The sequence below is a fragment of the Thunnus thynnus genome, chromosome 3 (assembly GCF_963924715.1).
Source record: "Thunnus thynnus chromosome 3, fThuThy2.1, whole genome shotgun sequence".
Taxonomy (NCBI): Eukaryota; Metazoa; Chordata; class Actinopteri; order Scombriformes; family Scombridae; genus Thunnus; species Thunnus thynnus.
Window position 1 is genome coordinate 31,795,022 of NC_089519.1, and position 24,442 is coordinate 31,819,463.

The 24,442-nt window shown below is 38.1% G+C and overlaps 1 protein-coding gene and 1 long non-coding RNA gene across 2 annotated transcripts; one reads left to right on the forward strand and one right to left on the reverse strand.

The window, feature by feature from the left end:
- Window positions 1-1,602: 1,602 nt before the first annotated feature.
- On the reverse strand, window positions 1,603-3,149 carry LOC137180157 (uncharacterized). Its single transcript, XR_010927917.1, has 2 exons — window positions 3,036-3,149; window positions 1,603-1,973 (listed from the first exon to the last, which is right to left on the reverse strand). It is a non-coding gene; the product is annotated as an uncharacterized lncRNA (long non-coding RNA).
- Window positions 2,963-24,323, forward strand: zgc:92360 (uncharacterized protein LOC436988 homolog). The gene is made up of 11 exons (XM_067585425.1): window positions 2,963-3,513; window positions 5,481-5,611; window positions 7,222-7,313; window positions 12,391-12,473; window positions 12,549-12,661; window positions 14,494-14,640; window positions 15,897-15,980; window positions 17,156-17,218; window positions 19,332-19,403; window positions 21,488-21,719; window positions 23,045-24,323. The coding sequence occupies exons 1-11, from the start codon at window positions 3,426-3,428 to the stop codon at window positions 23,071-23,073; spliced, it is 1,134 nt and encodes a 377-aa protein (XP_067441526.1). The 5' UTR covers window positions 2,963-3,425; the 3' UTR covers window positions 23,074-24,323.
- Window positions 24,324-24,442: the final 119 nt, after the last annotated feature.

Consider the following 24,442-nt stretch of genomic DNA (forward strand, 5'->3'; position numbering starts at 1 on the left):
CTTCATCTTCAGGGATAAGCAGACTTCAGGGTCAATAAAACATTGAACTGATAGAAGAGATTAAAATAAAGAAAGGAGGCAAGAGAGGTTAAGAGTGAGTCAACTGACAGGAAGATGAGAAAAAACAAGAGAGTGAGGAAAAGAGGAAACAGAGGAGCCACACTACCGCAACTTTAAATTCATGAGATTATTTGTGTCCCTACTCCTTTCTGTCTGTAAAAAACACTTGACTGATGCTCTTACATTACACATGCAGAGTGAGAGATGCTCTCTCATCCTCTCTGTCCTTTTGAAAACACACACACACACACACAGATAGACTTTAACCTCAATCAATTAGGTGTTGCCATACATGGCGTAACAGTTGTTATTAATAATAACTTTATTTATATATCACTTTTCAAAAACAGAGTTACAAAGTGCTGTACAGACATAAAATCAAGTAAAGTAATGAAAGTCATGGGCAAAAAAGTGTCAGTTAACAAAGCAAGGGGCAATATCAAATATGAATATAAAAACCAAAAAATGAATTAAGCAAACAGACAAAAAGTAAATAAATAAGTAAAAAATAAAAACAGAAATAAAAAATTCGGAATCAAGAATAAAAATCAGCTTTATACGAGTGCCCGGAGGCTCTAAGTGCAAATGCAGTCATCTTTAGTTCTTAGCTGTGACTTTGGAACGGATAACAGAGTTTTGCCTGAGGATCTTAGGCAGCGCGTTTGGTCATAAGGGGAGATGAGCTCAAAGATATAAGGAGGTGCCAAACCACAAAAGGCCTTAAAAGGGATTTAAAGTATTTTAAAATCAATTCTAAAAGACATTGGTAGCCAATGTAAAGACAGGTGTAACATGGTCACATTTTTTGGAACCAGTTAAGAGCAGAGATCCAGCATTTTATATGAGTTGGAAGCAATGGAGAGACTTTTTGGTAGAGACATGTGTACAGGGAGTTGCGGTAGTCGAGACGTGACGAGATAAACGCGTGAACGACCTTAATGTCGGCATCCAACTACAAAATTGGCATAGAGAAAAAGAAGATTTAGGGACCAGGGTGGGAGAGAATAGACAGCCGCTGTCTGCTGGATTGGTGTTGACAAATGAGCTCGGTAACGGGGCATTAGCCTTTTGCTGTCACAAGGGAAATCCGGTGCTGCAAAATTACATCAAACCCTGGTTGCTCGCCGACTGTCACATCGGCCTAACTGCTATCTGTCTCACTTAGGTTACCAAATTGGGTAGTGAATGTTTAGGCGTGAGGGAAGTCACTTCAAAGAGTTTTTGTTTTACAGTATTTCCACAAACTGACATTTTCTTTGTGATGGGAAGACTGTTGTGCTGCTGATTAAATATTAGTAGCGTAAGGCTCACTTCCCTCCAACCAGCTTGTGTATTTTTCAGGCTTTCAGCAACATGAAGAGCAAGAGAGGAATGATATTTGGTTAAAAGAAAAAATATACTTAGGCTATAAAAGTACAGCACTGATATCCACACCTGGAACACTTAGAACTAAACCCAGTAGTCATAATGGGCAGAAAAGTGGTGAACTGTTGCCACCTACTGGTCAAACATGCAACGACAAGCTGCAGACTGACAGGGATGCAGTGTTAAAATATTCCATTTTATTCTACTCCATTACATTTCAGTAGCAAAATGAACTTTTTACTCCCCTATATTCATTTAACAGCTACTTTTCAGGAAAGAAAACATACAATATGGCCAAAACTATGTGGACAACCAAACAGTACACCCATATGCAATAACTGAGTATCTAAAACCATTGCTGTTACAACAGCCGGCACTGTTTTGGAAAGGTTGTCAAGAGGATTTTGGAACCTGGCTGCAATGAGGTCAACCACTGATGTTGTGCAATAAGGCCAGGATTACAACCTATGTTCCAGTTCATCCCACAGGTGTTGGGTGGTGTTCAGGTCAGGGCTCTGTGCAGGCAAGTTATATTCTTCCACACCAAACTGGGGGAAAAAAAACCCACATTGTTTTATGGACCTTGAGCAAAGGGGCTGTCATGTTCAAACAGGAAAGGTCCATCCCCAAACTGTTGGGGACAGCTCTTCCTGTTTGAACATGACATTAAAAAGTTGTAAGCACATTATTGTCTGAAATGTAATTGTATCATGTGGTATCAAGATTCCCCTTAACTGGATCAAAGGGACCGAACCAAGTCCACGTATGAGGTATTTACAGAAGTGTCCCGGACTTTGAACCATAATGATTAATCAAACAAATATATTGCATCATTATAGATAACACTACCTGATAATAAAGTAATATGAAATATAATATCACTATCAAGGGACATTTTTCTTTTAAATTCGGGACTTTTACTTGTAATTGAGTATTTTTTTTACATACCTACATTTTTAGATTGCTACTTTAAGTAAAGGGTCTAAATACACACTTCTTACACCAAATCAGTTAACCCCTGTTACCAACTTAACAGGAGCTCATTTATCTTTTTCAGTTTGATATTAATCTAAAACTCATTGTCTCATGGGATAGTTCACATTGAATTGACCTGATCTGGGTTTAGTTACCCACATTTTCATTTGACACGCATGACATGCTACCTAAAGTCATGCGTTTTTATTGCTGATTGTTTCCTTTGTCCTCACAGGTATTTAGGCCTACACAACATGACTCATAAAATGAGGAATGACGCCGTCATGCAATGTGTGTATATTTACACCCACACCACATCCTGCCATTATGACTTCCTCTATAGTATCCTTATCTTAAAAAATAAAATAAAAATAAAATCTGAAACATCTCAACAGTAAATGTATAGTGTTAATTAATTAATCTAATTAATCTTTTTAAAAGGTCAGTCAATGATCAGACGGGCCTATTTTATTATTTGGCTCTCCAACATGCCCCTTGTTGTCCATCTGCATGCTGCACAGTTGGCGCCGGAACGACATGCATGTATCCTAACCTCGAATTATGCGGAAAAACAAGTCTGGACAACCCCTGCATTTCACTTCCTAGTGTAGGGTTTCATTCTCGTTCACGCTCACCCTCCGTACAGACAGACCCGAGACTGGTACGGTGTTCTGGCTCCAGACTTTGGCAGGACGCGCCTCACGGGCTACCTGAAGGGTGGCTTGCGCTTCTCCTTGACCGCAGCAAAACGGGAAAGATAATGGACGTTTCAGTGAAAACTTTATGAGAAGAACTTGATTTCCTTTTCACTCGTTGGCACACCTCGCCTCTACTGAGGGCGCATACCTGTGCGGACTTGCCTGCAGTCCGTTAGATAGATAGGACCCAAGTGGGGGAGCTTAAGGAGACACACCTTGTTGGCCTGCTGTGGCTCTACAGGGCTCTACAGGGACCCCACCCCACCCCTCTCTCTCTCTCTATCTGTGTGTGTTTGAAAGGAAGGAATAATCGATTTGCACACTGAAATGTCGGCAAATGAGAGAACAACTCGAGCTCTGAGGGAGATCCAACAAAAACCTGGAAATGACACCTGCGCAGATTGTGGCGCACCAGGTAAGATGAAAAATAAAAAAGTTTTAAGTACGTGTATAATTTCACGGAAGGGTCAAACCCAACTGCCCTGAGCGTATCTTGAGTTGCTGGGATGTGACGTGTAAGGGGCGCGGAACATTTACCTGTGTCAGCATAGTAAAGGTAATCATTAAGATATCTTACCCAACTCTTTTTATATCATTCAACCACTGCAGCCCAAAGTACGTTTTGATTTATAGCCTAAAACAAAATGTCCCAATCATTACTTTTTTAATGCATTTTCTTAGTCTGAGTTTAAGTATGTCACAAGGTGAGTTTTAGGACCTCAGAGGGAGGAGCTCTACTTCAGCTTTAACAGCTCTGTGATGTGGGGGGCTCAAGAGAGAAAACTTTCAGAGTTCAACAAGTCTTGACATGTAGAGTATAAGGCTTGCACACACCCTCATCCACTGCTTAAAGTCTAGCAGTCAGTTTGGAGGTCCTTTATACGCCCTCTTGTAGAAATTGAAGGTACATTCAGGAACTATAGGACCGCATTGTATTTCAGTGCATCACAATCACATCAAGGAATCAGTAAACGCAGCCCCCAGGACAACATATTGCTGTAGTTGAGCAATGCAACAAAGATAATATCAATACCAGGCCTTATCTCTTCATCTTTTAAATCTTTATTTATCCAAGGAAGCTTGACTGACTGCTCAGTACATACACTTTCTTCTGCTCCTGTTTAGAGTTGTACTGTCAAGGTTCAAGATTCAACCCCTCTGATCACATTGTGACATATATTCCTGTAATTTCTTTTGTTCCTCATGAGTGAAGACTAAAGAGAGACACTTTGGTGCCTTGGCATATGCGTGTGTGGGCTGGTTGCTTTTTAATTCAGCTCTCTACCCTGGCATTGTGAAATATTGACGGAGCAAAAATTAGGCATGAGAGTAAAGCAGCCAAACACATTGTATTCTAATCTACCGTATGGTTGGAAAATTAAAGGATGTCCTGTTCTCCCTGCTCAGACATCTGTGATCTGTAGTGATAACAGGAGGGCGGTAGTGTAAGTCGATCGACAGAAAATTAATCTGCAACTATTTTGATGATCAAATCATTTAATTTCTATGCAAATATGCTCAAATTTGCTGGATTTAGCTTCTCAAATGTGATGATTTTGTTGGTCATACACTATTGTAAACTGAGCATCTTTGGGTTTTGGACTGTTGTTCAGACAAAATAAGACGTGGGCGTCACCTTTGACTGTTGAAAATTAAAACAGGCATTATTACTAGTTTCTGACATGACAATATAATTGGAAGATTAATTGATAATTAAAATAATCATTACTTGGAGCCTTAGTTTTCGCAGTATAGGAATAAATGAATAACTGTGCAGTGGTTGACAGCTGTCTCACCATTCATTGTAAAGGTTTTGGGCAAAAATGCTTTGTTAGTTGTTCAATATGAGTTTTATTATCATTAGAATCCTTTGTGAATATGTATCAAATGGTTTGCTCTTTACCTAAAACATAATCAATATAAAAAAGCAAAACCATCCTCTGGATCCAGCTGAAATGTGAGGATTTGCTGCCTGATCTCTGATATCATTGATTACATATTTTGTGTTTTTGACTGTTGGTTGGACAAAACTAGCCAATCGAAGACTTCAGCCTTTTCCCCAGGAAACTGATTAGTGGAGGTAGTAAGTACACTTTTGCTGTGTGATGTGATGTGTGATGATGTTTTTCCTGAAGCATAAATATATTTTTGAAATATTTTTTTTGTAGAAATGAATGGAGGGGCTCTTCATGCAGCCTTAGTTCTTAACCGTACAAAGCGTGCATGTCTTGTCTCTCTGGACTTTATAGCTTATATTCATGCTTGTATGCATGTAAACATTAAGCATCCCTCACACTCAGTCTCTCCGTCTTTCAGTCCATCTCTCTTTGTCTCTCTGTCTTTCTTCTCTGTCATTTTTTCTCTCCATCTTCCTCTCTGCAGATCCCGTTTGGGGCTCCTGCTCCCTGGGGGTGTTCATCTGTCTGGCCTGCTCTGGGATCCACCGCAACATCCCTGACATCAGCAAGGTCAAGTCCCTGAGCCTCTCTCGCTGGGAGGACCACGAGGTGCAGGTGAGACCACAGAGCCTGCAGCAACCCCCTCACTGACCCCTCACTGTCCCATAAACTTACACAGAACACTGCGCTGTCATTTTTAAGTGATGTTGGCATGTTTTATATATAGGTTTGAGTTTAACATGATGTCTTTTTTAGCAACATTTCACTGTGTTGGAAGGGTCCCTACACTTTATGAAGCTTTGGTGGTAATTTGAAGAAGTTGTTTGCTTGATGAACAGTTTGTTTGCTGCCACTCATCAAAAGTAATGATGTGTACGTCACAAACTAAAAACTCTACACTGATTCATGATGATCACAGTAACCAACTTGTTTGCTGCTTTGTTGTCTTTGAAAAAATAAGGAGACAGTGTGAGTATGTCTTTATGATGTATGAAATTAGAAAGACATAATGGAAGAGGGAGACTTTGACAGTTATTTGTGTGGACATTGAGCCACTTTTGTCTTATGACAGTATGAAATATGGCCTAATTAATCCTGACACATAATAAGAAGAAGAAGTCGTCCAATACTAAACAATTCTAAACTGATTTTTCTCTTATTCTCTTGCCTTATGCATTTATGCTCTAGGTTCAAGGAAAAGTTTTATTCTCTTTAACGAAGCTGAGAGAAAACACATTTTTTTCCTAACAGTTTCTTGTCAGTTGGATCATTGATTAATCATTGATTAATCGCTATTTCTTTCTATTACTTGACAACATTTTACAGCTTAAAGACACATACTATAGATATGGTTGTAAGATCATTTCATGAACAGACCAAATCATCTTTAAATAGCTGGTTAATTTATTTCACTAGTATTTAGTTTATATGCAACATTTGAACATACCAGAGGTGATTTATAGAACATAGAACAAGAGTCACTGAAAAACCTGAAAAAGTTCAAATGTTTTCCAAATGTTTTAGATACTCTATCATATGACTCACCTCATAAAAGTGATTTATTTGCTACAGTGTATGATATTATTGGTCTGATGGCTGAGAGAGAGAGATTCCAGTTTTCATGTTTAAGCCTTTATGGGGACATAAATCAAGTGCAGATAAATTCCCTCAAATGTTTGAAAAATCATATTTTCCAGTAATTTTCCAGTCTTCCTGTGCAGAGGTTTCCCAGAAACCAGATGATAAATGATGATGTTTACCTTACACATATTTATTTTAAAAAGATTCCTGGTTATCATCATAAAGATTTATTCCACAAACTTTATTCCCCTGTTGAGCAGATGAAAAACTGTAACTGTAAAATTGTACAATGCTGTGCCAAAGAGTCATTCATCCTTAAAGGTGCAGTGTGTAGAATTTAGTGGCATCTAGCAGTTTTCATTACCTTAGAATGAGCACTTTATATCTACATAGAGAGCGGGTCCCCTTCCACGGAGGCCGCCATGTTGCACCGCCATGTTTCTACAGCAGCACAGAACGGACAAACCAAACACTGGCTTCTATTGAGGGCCTTTCACATCCTACACGCTTGGAAGGGGAGGGTGATGAGAGGGATATTCGTTTAGTTGCAATCTGCAACCTCACCGCCTGATGCCACTGAATTCTACACACTGACTGGATCTTTAAAAGACCTTTTCTCATTTCATATGTGTGTGTTTTGATAGTTCATGGCTGAGAACGGTAATGAGATGATGAAGAGTAAATATGAGGCTGCTGTTCCAGTGTACTACTACAAACCAACCCACAGAGACTGCCAGTGAGTAACCATGGCAACACACACACACACACACACACACAGACACACACACAGAAATCATACAAATATAAATCATGTGTGTTTCTGTTACAATATGTGTGTATTTTGTACAAGTGGCAATCTCCGGGGCTGAAAAATGAAGCCAACAAGGAAGTGCCAAAAACTGCAGTTCCTCGAATGGCCACTTGAGGGTGGCTCCAAAAGCGAGTCAATCCCCATAGACCCCCATGTTAAAATGCCTAACTTTACAGCAGAAATAAACATGTTTACAAAAATAGTTTTGGCCTCTATAGCTAATGTCCCCGTTCATGACAACTGTACAGGGGATGACTTTTTATACAACTCACTCATTTAAACTTTATTAAAGCTTAAATTTATGCATAATTAAGGGCGTGGACACTTTGAGTGACAGGTGGGTGCTGTCGCGGGCAAGTCGCTACCACAATGACAGCGTTGGTTAGGTAATGTAACTATGGTGCAACCCCAGATTTACAGAGTGTAGGTGAAGCTGTAGCCATCGCTATTTCAGTGTGTTTTCTATTCATGAGAGTTAATTGTAACATTTTAGTTGCCTTAAATAGTCTTGTTCAGTGTTTGGTTGTTCTAAAAGACCCTCTAAGGAGTCAAATGTTTTTGTTTTAATGGTTTTAAGCCTGTTCCTCACTAGCTAAAATTCACATTATCACAGTTAACCGTAGATTGTAAATGTCACAGTTGCTACACCTGTTATTTTTTTGTCTATGCTTTTGTCCTACATTTGCATGTACTGTTTATTCCGTTGGGTGGTGCTCAGTGTGTGATCATGTGTATCCATGCATGTGGTTTCATGTTTGTGTTAATACATGTGCATGCACGTGTGTGTTTGCATGCATGACAAAAATAAATCCTTCAGTTTTTTATTATTCCTTTGACATTATTACCTGATTTTAGTTTTAAAAACCTCTATCTTATGAGGTGTTCACCATCTGCCGTCTTCTAGATTATATTTAAGTGTGAAGCAGGGAAGGAGAAGCCACTCATATGCTGTTTTCACTTGGCAGGAAATAAAGGAAAACACTCTTTCCATTCCTCTTATTAGTCCTGCATAGATACTGATCTGCATTTGTTTGGTACTTTTTAAGTTTGAGTAAAACATGATTTATATAAGCTTTCAAAAGTTTCTACCAAAGTGCTTCGGGATTATGATAGACAGTTACAATACAATTTAATACATAGATAAATAATAAGTATCATATATTCACACACCAGAGCCTTTACAAAATTATAATTTCTCATTTATCTTTGAAGCTGGTGTTTTACTTTGAAGATGTGTCTGAAATAATACCTGCTGGGTTGAAAGCTCTGGACAGTCACACCCAGCAATTAGTAGGACCTACAGTACAGTAAAACCTTCAGTCCCCTTTGCACTACTTGTGAAATATTTCGGTGGAGAAATAAAGAAATATAAAATGTTCAACCCCTTTTGACAGCAGTCTGCAGGAGCAACTTTGGCAGTGATTCATATGTTCTTGGATATGTCTCTATTTTATTTGATTTGCTCATGCTGGGTCAAGTTGTAGAGGGAGTGTCTTTGAAAAGTTTGTTTCTTCAAATCATTCCACGGATTATAAATGTGATTCAAGTCTGGGCTTTGACTGTGCCAGTCTAGAAATGTTTATGTTTTATCTCTAAAACAAGTCCAGAATAATGACAGAGTGATGGAAGGAATTATAATCCTGATCACTCTGCTGAATATAGTGATAACAGTCATCATCATGAGTATGTATTCATGTGTCAATATTACTGTTTTGCTTATTTTTTTCAATTTAAGCCAAACATGTGAGTGTTGATTATACTTTATTATGCTCAGTATTACTGCAATCACAACATAAATTGACATTTCAGGTAGATCTCCAACTGATTATTTTAATTTATTTGCTTAGTTTTTGATGAATCATTTAATCAATGAAATGTCATAAATAATTCTGAGAGCTCAAGACAAAATCTTCAAATTGCTTCTTATGTTCAACCGTCCAAAACCCAAACATGTTCACATCAAGGCAATATAAAACAAAAAAGCAGCAAAAAATGTACCTTAAATTGGAGAAGCTGAATCTTTAAAACAACAATTTGCCGTTTTATGGGGGGATTATGTGCTATATTTTGGCCACAGCCAGTAACTTCCTGAAGTCTTTGCTGGTTGCAATAGTTTGAAATACTTTGAGGCAAATAGAAATAGTTTAACACATATCAATTCAGTCAGCAGTCTTACACTGCCCCAAAATATGATTGTTAAGGTGAATGTACAGTAAGACGAGGAAAAAAGAGAAGAACAGCAGGATTGTTTTGGCACATCATGATTTTTATTCACCTCCAGTTTAAGGATCTTAAATTTCTGCTATGAATTAAATATTCTTGACACAGAACATGCTTTTGTTCCCAGCAAACACAAACCATTTCTCATTAGAAATCTTAGCCTTCTCCACCCCTGTAGTTTTTCTTCTAGTCTCCAACAACTGTCTATGTTTTAAATGTCTGATGTTTCATATTTTAATTCAGTGATTCTTTCCTTCAGTTGAGTATGGTCTCTGGAATTACATGAACCGATTGTTACATCTTACAATAAAAACAGAGATCTGTGCATGCAAAGTGAGAGAAATACATTTCCCCACCGTTAAATTATAGCCAGCATGGCTGTGCAGATATGACATCAAAAGAGTGCGACTGTATATAAGGATGCTGTGTCCTGGATGGTTAATGGTGAATAATTCTGACACTTAAATTAGTTTCAAATGCTAAGTCATTGTTGTGCTCTGAGTGAAGTTTTAATGACAAACTGAGTAGCATTCCTCCATTTATCTTAAAATTGCAATGCTTAAGCTTTCCTTCGGTAACTATTTTGTTTGTATTACTTCTAAATGAGTTGTCCCTGAATGTCAGCCTTCTGGCAGTGTTAATTCAGTACCAGTCTTTGCAACTTGTAAGGACATGACTCTTTAAAACAACATTTCAGTAGTGCATTCGATTAATAGGGGCAATTAGAGTAGCTGTTAATTCATCAACAAACAATAGACAACTTTATTACAGACAATAACTACTAAATAGCTCTATGTAAATTGTACAACTCCTCAGTATTCAGCACTAAAGGTTTTGCAACATTTACAATCCATAAATGGCTACTCAGTCTGCTCTTTAGAAATTTGGAGGAATAACTATGTATTATCTTTACGTTATTGTTTCATTCAACGGCACCCAACACAATTTTTGAAACTGTTTCTGAAGGTTTTTTTTTTTCCTCCCTCAGTCAGTGGTGAGCCTCCAGTAAAGAGAGGCAGCATGACTGTCTCTTCACTGTCTCGGTGTGCGTGACTGTGGCTGCACCAGACAGCTCACAGCCAAGAATGTGTGGAATTGTATGAATGTGAAGCAGGGGGATTTTTTAGAAAAGAGCAATCCTCCTCAGGTTGGATAAAATGAAAAGGTGTTTTAATTGGAGTAGATCACTGCTGTACCTGTTGAAAATATTCGCCTGAGGACAGCGTGAATCTCTGCAGCTTTCTCTGTCTCTATCACACACACGTTTACACACACGTTTACCATTGTGTAGCTCTGATTCTTCAGAAAAGCTTCAAATCCTCACGTTTAAAAAGCTGCAACCAGCAAATGTTTGGCATTTTTGCTCAAAAATGACGATGATGTCATTGAAGCTCTGTTTACCGAGAACTTATGAAAGTCCATTTTTGCTGCTCACACGAGGATGAACAAGTGAAAGTGAACTGCACAGGATTTTCCTTCACAGTTTTTTTGGGATGATTTTCAGGTTTGCTGTCTGATAGTCAGAGTATTAAATAAATCGATTACTATTGATGTCATATATCAGGTTCACCAGAATGAATTAAGACCTGAGAATTTCTCCAAAACTGACTGAATTAAAGCAAGTAGACTTATATGTGACACAGTTGGAGAAAATATATATTTTTTGTGCAGTTTTAGGGTCAGCTTTATACATTTTGGGCAATTAATTTTACTCCTGAAGTTCTGTGATACAGTTGTAGCTATTTTTCTCTTCTTCTATTGCTACGTTGTTAGCTTTGCTAGCTAGCTAATCGAACAGCTAGCAAAAAATGTTGAAAAATAAGGATATTTTCCATATTTTGCAGGCATACTAAATATTTCCAAACATACATTTCTGAATTGTGTGGTTCAAATAGTTTTGCTGTCTTAGCTATTTTAATTATAACCAGACAAATGGTAAACAGAAGTCTCTCAACCTATGTAGATTGAAAGGATTATAGCCATATTGTAGAGTTGTGTTTATGTTCAATTGCTTTTACAGTTATTTTATGCACTGATGAAATGTATAGAAATCTATATACCTTCGCTGAAGTAGGTAGTAAATTTGCTTGAGGGAATTTAAAGTCTCCGTCCACTCAATCATGTTTTTCTGCTTGTTCCTACAGTTTGATGTTTGAGTTTCGCTGTGCAGGATGATGTAGAGGGCTGTTTTCACATTCATCTGCTGAAAGTGGAAAGTTTCTCTGTGCTCACCTATTATCTGATTAACGGCTGGGCCTGTGAGCATAATTTGTGACATTATAACTAGTTTGGAGCCGATCCTGGTCCAGTATTCAATTTACACAAGTGTGATGTAGAAACTTGAAGCCTCCAGTGCACACACACTAAGAATGGACTTTATAGTGAGGTAAAGACATCTTGTGTCCAGAAGGAAAATATTTGCATATTCATAGACTCTGGAATTTTTAATAAGGGAGAAGGAGTAGATGACATTTTAAGAATTTTAAAGTGGTAATTACATTTTTTGTGGAAAAACACACTTCAGACACACATTATTGCTCCAAACAGAGTTTTTTTTTACATGTCCGTAAGGGATATGTAAGTAAATTAACGATGAATCTACTTGAGCAGAATAATTAGAGCTCTTCCCTGTCTTGGTTTCTGCTTTACTGAATCAGCATTCTATGCACTTTGACATTAGCCTCTTTCTCTTCTTCCACAGAGCACACAAGACGTCTATTAGTCTGCTTTCAGCTATTTTACACGCTAGCTGTGTTGACGTGTCTTCTGTTTGTGTGTTCAGGGTGTTGAGGGAGCAGTGGATAAGAGCAAAGTACGAAAGGAAAGAATTCTCTGAGCCCGGGAGGAACTTTACGTATGAGCAAGGTAAGTGCAATGCACACACTCACACGTGCAGGAACACATACATGCCACTGAATGACCTTTGCTGGTTTCCCGCAGGAACTAGAGATGGCATAATGATGAAGAGGGGGCGGGACAACGGGCAGTTCCTCAGCAGGCGATTTGTCCTGTCAGAGAGAGAGGGGACTCTGAAGTATTTCACCAAATATGACGTAAGCAGCAGATTTTAATGAGACTTTTATTAGCGACATGCAGCTACGCACTTAACCTACGCACTGCCTACACATAACCATGTCTGCAAGGCACCAGTAACCTAATTAGACAGCATCCTAGTTAGTGTAGTTTGAACACTTCCAGCACATGTGCAAGACTCAAACATACATGCAACCGCAACATGAATACCTTAATTACAGAGCACTTTTAAGACATGAAATATACTGCGGACAACACCCCCACATTATGTGCTGCAGTATCTTTACACACATACACACAGTTAACTTTATAATCACACAAAAGTGTCTCCGTACCTGCTCCCTGCTCTGCATCTGAGCGTGCTCAGACAAGCTTAACCAGCAGTCTGTCTTCTCTGTCAGTGTGGCTGATTCACTAAGCTGTACACCACCCAAACTAATTAGAGCTGGAAGCACTGGGAGCACTTTGTTTGTCACACTAAACCAGCTCTGGGAAGTTGGAATAATATATTTAAAAAGACTATAAAAAAAGACTTTTACTTTGTTTTTTTTAAACATGGATTATCACTTTGTTTTAGCACGTGTCTCGGCATATAAATGTCTTTTTATTGTGATTTTTTTTCCTTTTCTTCAGCACTGTTTTCACTGCGAAACATTTCACTGTTGCTTCGTATTCTCCTGCTGACTCTCCTATAGTGTACAATAAAACAAAAACATCCTCCCTCAGTCACAGCGGTGACAAAAATGAAAGCGGTGCTGTATAAATCCAGTGCGCTAGAGAGCCTCGAGGTGTGTAAAATATTCAGGTACAAGTGACAGTCTGACTTAGTCCGACTGACTGCTCCCAAGCCAATTTGTCTCACTTTCACAATCTGTTTTATCATACCGGTAGAGTCAACACTCACAATGACAGAAAAGTATAAAATGTAATCAATTGTCAAATCTGTTCTTATAGGAAGGTATAGCTGTTTCTGTTTTCTGTCAAAGTCAAGGGCAGAAGATACACACACAAAGATTTTGTGTTCATAGTTTCCTATTTAAATTCAAGTCAGGGCAGATTAAAGCGCAGCATCCACAAACAGGTTTCCTGGGATTTGTGTTGGTGTTAGACATGATTGTTATCAGTGATGCAGACTGAGATAAATGTTCCAGATATTATTTTCATGGTTAGAAAGAGCACAAAATATGGCTTTAAGCCTTGATACCAAACACACAGTTTGACATTTTCTTTATAGGCAAGAAGTGGCAGCAACAAAAACATGAGTTTTTCATAAAAAAGTGTATTATTATTATAATGCCCATCAAAAACAATGGAATCAGGAAGAGATTTAAGAATTGGTCCCAGTCCATTGAATTCTAAATTTATGTGTACATTATTTTACTTTAATTTAACCTCAATGTTCTGTTTAGAGACCTTGGGCCCTCTTAAAAAGCTCAAAAAACCATACTTAACATTACTTCATCACCTTGATGTTTGACAAGTTCATTAGTATGACTTTGAACTGATGTTGTTCAGTTCAAAGTCATGTTTCAGAGGTCCACTACAGAAAATGACACTTTACAATAAGGTGTCATTTTCTGTAAGGTCCTTACTCCCCCTAGAAATGTTCATCTCTTGTTTTTTGTAGTCACAGAATATTATTCTTACACAGATTATGACAGTTTGCTGTCTCGCAAAGTGAATGTATTAACTTCTTCAAAAGTACCTTGTAAAAATAGTATGAAATAGTATAGTATAGTATAGCAGATTACTGTAAATCTGCAGGAAATTTTAGATCAAGCGAGCATGTAGTTAAGTGGGCTCCATGTTGTTGGTCGCAATGTTCTACTCCTCTTTTCCTCCTCTCCTGCAGGCTAAGGAGCCTAAAGCAGTTCTCAAGGTGGACACCATGAACGCAACCTTCCAACCAGAGAAGATAGGAAACCCAAACGGCCTCCAGATTACCTACCTCAAGGATTACAGCACCCGCAACATCTTTGTGTACCACGACAGTGGCAAGGTCTGTCTGAACTCTCTGTCTGTACAAGAAAACCTCAAAAATGTATATGAAATAATGATTACTTTTCTCTTTACAATGATGCAGTGGAGGACTGTATTTAAGGCTGGCTGGACAAGAATTATAGCCTTTCAGTAAATATAAAGCATTTTTGATAAAAGAGAAGTGCTAGTAGAATTTCCTTTTTCCTTTTCTTTTTTACCGGTTAAGTAATTTAATATACATCATAAGGTGGCATTCACATGGGATTTTTGTCATCTGTCACATTAAGGAACAGACATGAGTTGAAACTACCTGGATTGTGTTGTTGTGGGCGAGTCTCCAAACCTTTTCAAACCATCTGTGTCAATTTTCATGACTGATGGAATCCATTAGCTGATGACATTCAAGCACCGCATCCATCATTCTGTGTCATTTATGAACACACATTGAAATACATGGAATTCAGTGTTGTCATCAGCTTGAAAATATATTTGTGGTGGTTGGGACGCCTGAGACTTGAGAGCTGGTGCAAAACTGCCTCAAATTCAGGAACTAATTTTGGATTTTCATCGAGAGGTTAATTCTTGACCTTAAAAACAGCAGTTTGACAAAAAAAAGTTCTCGACACATGATCCAACTTACTAGTTTCTTCCAAAGCTGCTAACCATATCTTGTAAAATCGTATATAACCCCTATACAACAAACTGTTACCAAAATTCCCTATGTGGTCATGTGGTAACAACTAAAGCATCTCCATGACATCTGAGCAAACTCCATCCGCTAAAGAAGGCCACAAAATTTGGTTGAATGCTTTGGAAACAACAAGTAAGTTGGACCTTGCATTGACCTTGTGGTTTGTTTTTTGTCAAGCATAATGATAATGATTTCCAGCACAGTTTCACCCTTGTAAACAATCACAAAAACATCATAAATGCAAGTAATATTTGTTTGGAGCTTTAACTCTACAAAATATTTACAATAAAATACAGCAGTAGTAATTTGGTAATGATTTGTAAATAATTTGTGATGACTGTGATTATCAACCATGGGATAATATTTTGAGTGGTATTCTCAGAGACGTCACACAGACCTCCGCTGTGGTTTTTGCTTCCTAACTGATAGACTAAGGTCTGCAAACACCCGTAAAAACGCAACAATATGGACAGTGCAAACATGCCTGTGAAGGTGATGGCACGCACGTTTCCGCAGGGAGCATGCTGACAGCTTAATGGAAGACTTACTTACTCTCTCTCTCTCTCTCTCTCTCTCTCTCTTAGGAGATTGTAGACTGGTTTAATTCAATCCGGGCAGTTCAGCTTCACTATCTAAAGGTGGCCTTCCCTGGAGCGACGGATGCCGAGGTGAGCACACACATATACACTGGAAGACACACAAAGTTATCCACACACACACGCACACATGCAGATTAGATTTGTGGTTAATGATTGTTGAGATTAAAATGGTATTGCCATTTTTATGTCTGTGCTTGTAAGATAACTCCAAAACTGTACATTTTATACCTACTAGGGATGTCAACAGCTAACCGTTAATCTGTTAATTAATCTTTCACATGCCAGTCTATAGGTTGATTTGCATACACACTCTGCTAACGGCTAGACAATTACATGTTCACAACATCAGATATTCTTTTTGAATTGATACAGTATCCGTGTAAAACCTATTTCTACATAGAGTGTTGCATTATGGGTTGTTTGTAGCATTAATGTCACTAGGCTAGGGAATGTCTTAAAGTCTGTTCATAGTGAGTGTGTTAAAGTCAGTCGGCCCCAAAAGTGTTTTGTTAGTTCAGTTTGACCCGCGGGAGTTTCTGAAGGGTTGTGTAACGTGTTTTTCTGCCATGGAGGAAATAAATTCATGATGAGTGAAAACAAGTCCACAGTATCTTCCGGCGTCTCTACTGCAGAAACAGAATATGTCAAGCTGCCAAATACCACTGTCACAGATGATAAGGAGCTCAAAAAGACAAAGAGGCCGTCGTATAAACACTAACTGCCAGAGAAAATCATTTTTGACCACTTCCGAGAGCCTGGTAGGAGAGTGTGTGAGTATGTAGCTATACTAGGATGTAAGGTATATTCAAAAAGTATTTTTCCAAAAACAGCTGTTGGAAAAGGGGGGGGGGGGGGTCGTCTTACAATCAGGGTCGCCTTATATTTGTAATGTGATATATATTCGTACCTCGACCCTGAGTATGTTATGCCATTGAGAGCCACTGTGACTAAACGTACTGAGGATAAGAAGGATGAGCTAAAAGTCAAGCTAGCTCTGATCACCTACTGCTGGACAGCTCTCACAAAGAAAAGTTACGTCACAGCTTCTCTTAAAAATTAACCAGTTAGTTATCAGTTAATTGGTGTCGGTCTGTCGAAAGCGAAATTAACCAAAAACTGACATCCCTAATACCTACTGTGCATGTTAGGTAGCATTATCTCTGAATATAGCACTGACTGAAAACTTTGTATCCTCATGATTTTGTTTTTTATTCCTCTGTTGTTCTTTTGCTTGATGCTTTCAGCTCGTACCCAAACTTACCCGGAACTTTCTGAAGGAAGGATATATGGAGAAGACAGGCCCAAGGGCAAGTTAACACACACACATAGATTCATACACAATGTAAATCTTTATTTCACCATGTGTATCTATACTTTTACTCCCCCTCTTTGCTAAATATCCCCCCTTTGCATTTGCTCTCATGTTTCCCATGGCACTCAACCTGTCAGGTCATGCTAGACAAGGGAAACCTGTCCCCTGTATTGTTGCACAGACCTATCAGTGAATACAAACTTGTCCGTGTACCATACTGTATGCTCAAGTTCATAATGATCTCAAACACTAGTTGTCACTCTGACTAGGTTGAAGCCCTGATTGTGTAAAACATTATTCATATTTCATGTCAGCAGAAAAAAACTTGAAGACAGAAATGTGCTGTGTTTATACATTTCATTTTGTGTTTACTCAGCTGTTTAATCACGCCAATACTTAAGACTTAATCAAAATATGTCAGTCATAATACTACTCCTGCAATGAATCAAACTACTTTTTATTTCAACTATGATTTAATTTTGCTGTGTGATTTATTTTTCTTATTCTAGATGTGCTTTGTATATTTTGTTTCCTTTTATTAAAATTGAGACAGTTCTGGACATTTGTAGAGAGCGCTCTATAGAAAATATTTTTGGCGAGTAAAATTTTAAGTTAAGCTGTGCCAAATTGGAATGTGACAGATCTTAAATCTTATATATATTAATATTATACATCTGTGTACACATCACCAGTGAAGTCATTGTCCTGTCCATGTGGGTTTACTTCATAATTAGGTCCCTGCATAATGCTGGTCACTTTTCCATGATCGGCATCGTCATGTGGCAAATCATCTGCTCCGATTTAAAGATAAAATATGTAAAAACAGAAAATGAATGATTAAAGTATAAATCACACATTATCACATTGACATTAACAATGGAAAAGACTCACTACAATGACTTAAACATGACAGAGAACCATCTAAACCAGGTTTGGATCTGAATTCGATTTCAAAGTAAATTTCTATCTAACAAGTTGGACACAGTTTCCTCCTCAAACCTCCTCCTGTGATACCACCTCCCACTCTCCCTGCTTTAATTGAATAGGGTTGGGCTAAGAGGCTAACTAGCCCAGCTGTCAGTGCAGCTGCTTTCCACTGCTGCCTGACAGGCTGACCGACAGCAGAGAGTTCTTACCTGCCTGCCTCACTGTCCGTCTGTCTGAGAGGGAACGAAAGGCTTCCAGCTGAGGATCGGCTTAATCCTCGAGTGTCAAACCCACAAATACACACACAAAACATGGACATATGTTTGGATTAAGCAAATACATAAAGAGACATTTGTATATAGTATGCATGCAGTCATGCACACTTGCACTGATACATTCATATTAGGATATGTGCACACAGGCAAGTGCTTTCACACATAATATTAGAACTGAAGAGCCTACACAGACAACACCAAGCAATCTGATCCTCAGTGACACAACCGGTTCTGTATTCAGACACACAGACTCTCAGTTTAATCTCTGTCTGTCAGGCTGAGAGATGAAAGGACTCGCTAACTTGCTGCGCTGGGCTGATTTGCTAAATGGATGTCATAATTCATTTCCCTCACATGCATGTGAGACATATTTGTGGAAAGGAGTCACTGGCGAAATGTGAAGGGAACAGTTAGTTGTGCAGGCTTATGCTCAAGGAGAATATCAAACACTTTTATGAGTACAGTTTGGCAGCAGTCGGGCACCTGAGCATCCTCATTATTTGAAGCTTGGCATTCTGAAAAGAGCTCAAGCTGCTCGTGCACTTCAGTAAACTCTCCACAGGTGCTGTGCTTTGTACTCTTCGATAGCTGCTTTCAGTGTGGATTTGGAACTGCTGCGCTGATGTAAACTTTCAACTGTGACAACAAGTGTTGCTTTTCATATTCAGTATCAGTGTTATGAAGGTTGCACAGTAAACATTCAGACGGAGGCTGCCAGGAGGAAAACCAGTTGACAGCGTGAAGCACTGACAGAAAACCAAACAAATTAAGGAAGAATGCTGATAATCTCGTAGGAGCTCTTAAAGCCTAAGATGCTGCTGGGACTATACAGTTTCCCTCTCTCTCACTGTTTTTCTCTGTCCCCACTGGCCACACGTCTGACTTTGTCTTTGTTCCTTTTTGCAGCAAACAGAGGGCTTCAAGAAACGCTGGTTCACTCTGGATCATAGGCGACTCATGTACTTTAAAGATCCCCTGGTATGGCAGCAATACACACACCCACACACACCTACACACATGGAAAAGACAGTCTTTTTTTCATTTTAGGCTTTTACTTGATGCTTGAATGACTGTGGTTCATTTTCTTGATCACAAACTACTAAGTATAGAGGTGCAGCCATGCCGTGATGGTATTCTTATGCTGTGAAAAGATGGGAGGAGTGGGAGGAGTTTTATGCTACACTGGATGCACAGACAACACTATGTGCAAACTTTTCCTAAATTTATTTGATATCAGCACTTGGAAAGGTTGTGAAAGTGAGATTCAGAGCAATTGAAGGATTAGAGGGGAGTTTTTATTGCAGCGGTTATAACAGAAACTGAGAGGGGGCGGCTCAGATTGCCCAACACTTGGCTAAATACACATCAGATAGCCAAGGCAGATTAGCTCAGTATTGTTGCTGATGTAATAGTTCAATGGAGAGGTGCAATAATTATAGGTGCTAAGTGACTGAAATGTCCGACTTCTCCTGAGAGTGTTCATCAAGAAAAACGGGTAGATGAAAGGACGAGGAAGTGCAGTGAAGTTTAATGTGGACTGGGGATATGGGGAGGATGCTCAAAGAAAGCGTAATTTGATCACTTGGACAATGAGGAAACTATGCATGTTAGATCTACAATGGTGCTTTGTGTTCATAAGTGTTGTTTGTTCATGCTCTCTTACGACAGACAGTGAGATTTATTTACCGTAACATGATAGTGGCACCTTACAGTTACAGCAGAGCAAAATTTCTGATAAAGAAATCAACTTTATGTTGCAACAGGTACTTCATGCATAAGGCAGGGCAGTAGGGTCCATCTTTGAGCAAGCTGCATTGATGAATGCTGGTCTGTTTTTGGCCCTAAACTCTGACATCTTCTGTAAAGGGAGAAAAAAAAATGTATACAAGGAAATACCCATGTAAAAGTGCATTGTGGAAATTTATAGGGCAGTGGCTCTGAAACTTTGTTACACCATGGCACCCCTTCATAGTGATTTTTCTGTCATGGTACCCACATCAGCAACACATACACATGTACCCTTTCCCACTAGAAATCACACCATGGATACCTATTATAAGACATACAGTATATATTATAAAAAGTTCACAAATTCAACAACCTAGCAAAACAAATACAGGAACAGTGATGTAAAGCATATGACATATACTGTATACTGAAATAGTGGGCCTGTACTCAATCACACAGGAAAAAAAGAAGTCAGCTGGTTTACACTATGCTGCTGTGCAGATTTGCAGATCAATATATTTCTAAAACAACAAATGAAAATTATGTATGCTAATATGCTAATTTGTTTTATTCCATTCAAAAGATAAAATTTGCTTTCATTTCAGATTTTCAGGCATAAACCTGCATGCTGAATCTAATATTTAATTTCTTCAAGTTGCTTGTATTCAGTATGTAAATATTCAATAAAATACTGTTAAAAATGGAAATTAATCTTGCAGCACCCTTTGCCCATCCTTTATGCACCCACTTTGGTAACTACTGTTGACAATGAGAGACCCTATAAATTACCAGAATGTGGCATAATAGACACTGTGAACACATCTGATTTGCTCACAAGCTGACTAGAAGTTTAGTATTAGTAGTGGATCTCATGGATACATCAGTTTTATTAGCCAGCTCTCACTACTTAGCAAACAAACACAACAACAGCTGTTTGGAACATTAGAGTAGCACTTAACTGCTGACTGTTTATTTTTTTAGTTCCATAATTCAGAAATTTGTTTAGCTTATTGTACTTCTCACATTTGCTTTTACCCTCTCACACAGTTTATCTTATGTTCTGCCTAATAGTCATTAAACCAGTATGGTGTCATTGGTGTCCTCGGTTAATGGATAAATTAGTAGAATAAACCACTTCATTTGTCATGTATCAGTTCAGTTGTTCAATCTATTCAGCCTTTAGCAGACATTTGGAACAGTAACATAATTGATTTACTCATTAAATATAATAAATTTATAGGAATTCAACATGCTAACATACAGCAGTAACACTGAATGTCATGATACACTCTATAGTTTAACCCTCATTCTTTCATTTTCCCTCCGTCATGAAGGACGCCTTCGCTAAAGGCGAAGTGTTCTTGGGGAACAAGGACCACGGTTACAGCGCCTCCCCCGGCTTGCCCGCTGGCACCCATTGCAACGGCGCCTGGCAATACGGTATCACCATAGTAACACCTGACCGTTGCTTCCTGTTTACTTGCGAGGCAGAGAGCGAACAACAGGATTGGCTGAAACACTTCAATGATGTCATAAGTGCTCCGATGTCCCCTCAGGAGTATACAAGTAAGAATTCAGAACTTTTGAATGTTATTAAATATGTATTAGCCATTAGCCTTTATAATGAGCTACTGATTGCTACTTTTTTAAGTGGCTGAGCTGCTGATTACTTCTTTTGTAGTAGTGGCTGCTATTATTTTGAAAGCTTCGCATCAAATAGCTGCTCTGGCCCACAGGGACACCATGGAATAAATAATAAGAAATTTCAGTAGCTATATTAACAATTGTTTTTTAAAGAAAGCTTTGCATGCCCTTTCAGCATCTTTCATGAGTCACAGACATTTACTCTTGTTAATTTCCAAACCAAACTATTCATTACTGACCAGTGAGCTGCTCCAGTAACTAATAATTCTGGAGGACAAGCTCTTGTTTGCATAAAGCTAACAGGATCATAATTCACTTTTATTTCTATACCAAGTTACATTGTTGTAAAACACAGGTACTTGTAAATGTAATCTAACATAACCACGCTGGTGGCTCTGTGAGGTCATATATGTAAAGAAAACCCAGTTGTAAGGTGGATAAAAGCTGAGGTCCATAGTTTGTTTTTGATAATTAGCAGTTGTGATTAAGTAAATCTAAAAATGATAGTGGTTGTCAGGCTAAAACTGTTTAGCATGTTAGCATGCTAACTTTTAGTGACATGCAAATGACCTCTGAACACAAAGTACCGCTGAGGCTGATGGAAATATCATTAGTTTTGGAGAAATTTGGTTATAAACTGAACAAATTTACCTGATAATGGCACTAGATAAAAAGTCAGGGTATTAAGAGTCATTGCAATTCATAAGGGGAGCGTGAATACCTGTATTAAATTTAATGGCAGTCCTGCAAATAGTTGTCAAGATTTCACTGTGTTGCAAAAATGTCAACCGCCCGCTGGCGCAAGAAGATATACCAGGGTATCACCAGAGTCAGTAGGATTCTCTGAAGATAAATGTCTGCATAAACTTTTATGGTAATATACATCTAATAGTTGTTGAAACATTTCACCCTGAAACAAAGTTGCTGACTGATCAACTGACTGAACCCACATTGTCATCCTTAAAGCCATGCCACTATGGCATGGCCAAAAGTCTAAAACTTTTGCTGTAAAATTAATTAAATTGTAGATCATTTTACTTTTGCATCTTGTGTTAGAGAGAAGTGTACTCCTGCAGATACATTTCTTATATACTGTGATGACCACACTTCTGTAATAAAAAGAGTCATAAATATGAATGTTAGAAGAGAAAAGCTTAAGGAAAATGCAGGTTGTATTGAGGTAGTCTTACAAAATCATTTGCATTGGTAAAAGAGCCACTAACTTTGGACTTTCATGTGTTTTCAAGTGGAAGCCTTGTTCAAGCACAGGCATTGATGGACCAGCGGCCTGTGGGATCATCTCATCTCCTCTCAGTCCTTCTCCAATCTGACACAGGAAACCAACAGCTCCATCACCGCCTCCTTCAGTGCTTTTGTTAAAGATGCAGGCAAAGGAATGCGATTTGACCATCATCACTAAAATGGTCAGACTGGAACTTTTTTGCTAATTATCCAAAATAGGGACTGGAATGTGCTGTCTGATAATGAATGCGGACCAAAGCCACAATCACTGGTAAATACAAAAAAATATCTGTGGAAAAAAATACTAAAATGTGACAATGATAATCAGTAAGTTTTTTTATTATCATGTTGTTTTTTTTGTTTTTTTAAATTGGTGACATATAATCCTTGTCACCTAACTAAGGAAATGTAGAAACATAATCCTTCCTGTGTGATAATTGGTTTAAATGTGGCCAGAATTTCTGTAATTATGAAATATTCAATGCAAGATTTAAGAGTTATTTGTGAGAAAGTGAGAAGTGCCTTGTATCAAGTATTTTATTTCCAAGACTGGTTAACACTAATGAGGTGACAGCTACAGATAATCAACAGGATAGAAAACAATTGTATATGTGATAGATTCATACTTTTAAACTACTTTCATGACAAAAAAACATTTATATTCAGTGAGATTATTGCAGTCGAGTTCCTGGGCTACAGCTGTAACCTGCTGTTTATTGTGCTGTTTCAATCCAAAAGTTCAAAAAGAGAGTTTGCTTTACTTTTAATTTCCAAAGTAATATCTTCAGACACACTACCTGTACAGTTATATCATGAATTCAACATATCATTTATGATTTTGTGTTTATTTTAAGGGACATGCAGATGTTGATTTTGTATGTAGTTTTTGAGATATGTTAGGCTGTACTTGAAAGACAATAGAGGAGATGTGTAAATGCGTTGAGATAAAAAAAATCTGGACACACTGCAAGCCATCAGATGGTGCAACAGTGCCTCCTTGTGAAACAAATACACAGCACATATACCAAGTCTGTTGAAAACAAACAATAATTCTAATGATAAGTTAGTTTTTTCTCATTTTTACAGATAGTTGACAAATTGATACATTTTAGTAGCATTTTTTTGTTTTTTCTTTTTCTCTTTTTTTGTGGTTAAAGAGGTACTCACGTTTTATTTTGGTTTGGTATCATACATTTTTTTTAAAAAGCATGTCTGTGTTTGTCCATGGCTGAATGATAGCACATGAATCAGTGATCACAAATAAAAATATTTCTTCTGAATGTTGATTCTCTGTACAAATGAGTGTGTGTGAATTCATTGGTATTAAATCATACTAAAAGTTGCTGTTTATATTATCACCCTCTTCAAATATAAAACTGAAAGAGAGTTATTAAAACAGAAAG

Bases quoted from the DNA above. Each gene is read 5' to 3' on its own strand.
- zgc:92360 (XM_067585425.1), top strand. From the start codon at position 3,426: ATGTCGGCAAATGAGAGAACAACTCGAGCTCTGAGGGAGATCCAACAA. The intron at 14,641-15,896 runs GTCTGTCTGAAC...TCTCTCTCTTAG, and splicing joins TGTACCACGACAGTGGCAAG to GAGATTGTAGACTGGTTTAA. The intron at 21,720-23,044 runs GTAAGAATTCAG...TGTGTTTTCAAG, and splicing joins GTCCCCTCAGGAGTATACAA to TGGAAGCCTTGTTCAAGCAC.